This window comes from Aplysia californica, unplaced genomic scaffold, assembly GCF_000002075.1.
Source record: "Aplysia californica isolate F4 #8 unplaced genomic scaffold, AplCal3.0 scaffold00372, whole genome shotgun sequence".
NCBI classification, from domain to species: Eukaryota; Metazoa; Mollusca; class Gastropoda; order Aplysiida; family Aplysiidae; genus Aplysia; species Aplysia californica.
This window is the reverse complement of record NW_004797642.1, coordinates 658,038-661,876: the sequence shown is the minus strand read 5'-3', so window position 1 is coordinate 661,876 and position 3,839 is coordinate 658,038. Positions and strand designations below refer to the sequence as shown.

The 3,839-nt window shown below is 41.2% G+C and overlaps 1 protein-coding gene across 1 annotated transcript in view; it reads left to right on the top strand.

The window, feature by feature from the left end:
• The window catches only part of LOC101850662 (cilia- and flagella-associated protein 44), a gene marked incomplete in the record, with an annotated part of 51,958 nt that overhangs the window by 43,105 nt on the left and 5,014 nt on the right, over positions 1 to 3,839 (top strand). The window contains 2 exon segments of the mRNA XM_035971084.1: positions 892 to 1,117; positions 2,526 to 2,660. Coding sequence (XP_035826977.1) covers positions 892 to 1,117; positions 2,526 to 2,660 — 361 coding nt within the window.

Below are 3,839 nucleotides of genomic sequence, written 5' to 3'. Positions count from 1 at the left end.
CCCCACCCATCGGTGTAACAAGCACAGTCAACCAATGCCACCCCTCACTGCCATCATGGTAACAATGATTCGAGGAACTCTTTTCTCGGCTGGCGTACGATCAGGGCGGCAGGCATTGGTCAAACTAATTTCACACCCCTGGTTCTGACTACCCAGGAAAGTTTCCGTAGTGGCTTGCTACTCAAGCACTCTCACGGGCAATCATGAGCTTTCACACCTATACTACCCTGACCATCTGCATCGGTCAGGGCTCACATGATGGGGTAACTCATCTACCCCCAAATTGCACCCCTACTCCCCTTCCTCATCTAACGGCATGGCCATGGCGTTAAGTTTAGAGCTGGCGGAACCAAACTTGCGAGTTTTGTTTCAAATCAGGGCTGAGCGGACAAACCATTTTCAGTCTTAGACAGGTGAAACCCCAGAAAGGGAGCGGATTTTTCTTTTTGTTTCTGCGTTGGACAGGTTTTTGTTTTATACAGGTAATTAAAGGGGGAAGCGGGGAGATTCTGTTAAGACAGGTTTCCGTTTTATACAGGTTTTCGTTAAGGCAAGTTCGACTGTACATGTATATATAAATATGTGCTTTCCTCTTTCCTTTTCTTGCTGTTCCTCTCTTTCTGTCCCTTTAGTTTTAATCTTTATATCGTAATGTCACTCATGAACTAACCTAACTCTCAGCCTTCCTCTGTCTCTCCTTATATTATTCTTTTTCCTCTCATCAAAAACATTTTTTAAAATACTGACCTTCATTTTCCTTTCTCCCTGTTTTCTCATATTTTTCTTGTCACTCAAAAAAACTGACTCTCAACCTCCCTCCCCTTCCCTCCCCTCCTTCTTCCCCTTCCCTCTTCCCCTATCTTCCCTCCTCCCCTCTCCTCCGTCCCTCAGAGAGTCTCGCCAGAAACACGTCCAACTCATCAAGGACCGACGTGTGTTTGAGGCCAAGATCTACAACATGGAGGAGACCTGCGAGGGCTTGATGCTGTCTAAGTTTGGCTGCGTAGTCGACCTGGAGAAGATTGAGACGGTCACTGTGAACCGAGCCATCGAGGAGCTGAAGGAGAAGCTGAGGATGACGGAGATTGAATGTTCACAGGAGCTCAGAGCCTATGATGTGAGTTCCGTTTTTGTCAGCCGTATCCAAGTGCCAAAACATTTTTTTCTGAGACCTCACAAAGATACTGAAAATTCACCCATATTAAAGGGGGAGACATGGTCAAACGAACTGTTACTTTTGTTTTTTAGATGGAGTTTCAAAAAGAAACTATTTTTCCCACTCTGCAGGTTACTTTGGTCAATGTTGTGTTTGATACCGGTATATATGATTATATGATTATATGTGAGGCAGCTTGGTCAAATCAAGCGCTCGTCAAAGTAGTCAAAGTGAAGAAACTGGCATTTTTCTGCAGGATTGTGAATTTTTATCGAATTTTCGTTTTTTGGCTCAACACCTTTTATGCCCATTAAAGAACACATTTCTGTGTGGATTTTACTGAAAAACGTTGATCAACTCTTTATCCTCGACAAGCTGTTCCCAGTGGCTCGTGAATGGAACCCCTGTGCCAGTTAGTCGCTTTCAGTGGCTCGAGTGCATTCCCTTATGACGACTTTAACATTATAATACTTTTCAGCAGTTGCCTAAAACAGGTCTCTTTTAATTCGGATTTCATTCATTAGATAAAGAAGTATCAAAATAGGTTCACTTGTTTTGATTTAATGACCAATTTAGTGACCATTTTGTCATTTTTAGATTTAGTACCAAAAACAGGCCTCGGCATAGTGGGTTTACCTCCCTCGGAGATAAAGAGTTAAGGGCTCAAAAAATGTAAATTTTCAGTTTTCACGGACTCTCAAGCTAAGGAAATAACTCATCTTTGGCAGCCGATTTCTCACTAATTTTACTTATGAAACTAGGTAACCCCTACCTCCTTCATTCGCAAATAAATATCTAGACTTTTCTTCAAGATAAAAGCATATATTTTTTTCCATCAAAAGCAAGACAAATGAACAAGTTTTAAGATGAAACCAATAACCCTACATGCCCAAAAATTGACGAGAGCCTGATTCCACTGCGTCATGACACATACGCTACTTCAAAATAAGAATTTATTTCTTGAACTATAGCAGTAGCTTTTATCAGTTTTATTCATGATGTATAGTTCTTCATGGATTTATGAAAGGATCTGATTGATAGAAACCGAGAGGGACAGAGAAAAAAACAGAGAGAAAGGGAGAGAGAGAGAGAGAGAGAGAGAGAGAGAGAGAGAGAGAGAGAGAGAGAGAGAGAGAGAGAGATAATATACGAATGGATGACTGGATGGATGGATACATAAACATAGATTGGTCAAATCAATAAATAAGCATTGAGATTGATGCTCAAGTACAAATTTTGTGAATGTGCTGAATCTTATAAACTGTATCTGAGCCAACCCCACTTTAATTGCCTTAATGTTTTGAAAACTCTCTTCTGCTATATTTAGAGTAGAAATGTTTGTAACAATCTGTTGACTTGTGTTGTTCAGGAGGAGATAATGGAGCGCAAGGACCGCATGACCAACCTGGTGAGAGACAACACGCGGCGGCTCACACAGCTGGCTATGCTGCTCACTGAACAGAACCAGTACACCACCTCCCTGGACAACCGACAACGCAAAGTGGTAAGATGAAATGAGTTGAGATGAGATGGGGTGACAGATAAGGTTGGATGATATTAGATGAGATTAGATGTGCTGAGATGATAGTTGAGATGAGATGGGATGAGATTGGATGAGATGACAGATGAGATGGGATGAGAGAAGATGAACTGAGATGAGATGAGACTGATGAGATATGGGGAGGGGAAATGAGATAAGATGAGATAAAGTGAGATAAGACAAGATGAGATGAGCTATGATAAGATAAGATGAGATAATGACATACACAGCTATAGTATTGCACAAATTCCTGCTCAACAGCGAACATTATGAAGGTACCAGAAACTAAATTTTCGAAGTAGCTGTATGCCAAATTTATCTGTTCCATTTGATAGGCCTATATCCACTGAGCATTTTGGTACCATTCTTTAACCTCTCAGTCAATTTTTAAGAAAATGGTAGTTGTTTAAAATCTGATCAAATTTGTTAAAGTCAGTCACTGGCTGCAACCCCATGTTTGACAGACAATAAAAGAGTACCTAGTGCACTAAACATCTCCACATTAACAGAGTACAATCACTATAACAAATATATGGAGCCTAATTTTTTTCAAGACTGTGAGATCATTACAAATCAGTATTTTATCACATCAAACACGATGATCTGTCGTTATTTTGACAAAAACACCGAGCGTTGACCCGGCCGGCGCCGCATCGGACCCCGCGGCGAGTGAGTCGGCTCTATACTGTAGTGTACCCCGCGTGCGGGGTCATATGCTTTCCGAGTCTCACGGAAGGATTGATGACCAAAAATGCCAAGCTGATTACTTAATTCTAATAGAAAATGAACTGATCTTTTTAAAATTAATATATTGTTTAAGTCGGTATTTTACATACTTTGTGTAAAAAGTGATCTTTAAACATTTTTAGGGTATTTTTAAAAGCTTTCTATTTATACGGTCGAAGTTTTCCATGTCCTTTGCCACCGAGTGTGACTTTAGGCTTCGCCTTGGATTTTTCAGTCACTATGTTCTGCAGGGCTTTTCCTAGCCTTTTCCCTGCGTGGTTGACACACTCGTGCTTTTGAACTGAAGTCCCAGGATACGGGTCCAGGGCATGCAGCTCAGAGATGGTCTTTGCATCACCATCACTGATCATGGAGACGTACCTCAGCTGATGTTTCAAAATTGATCTGCTCCAGATC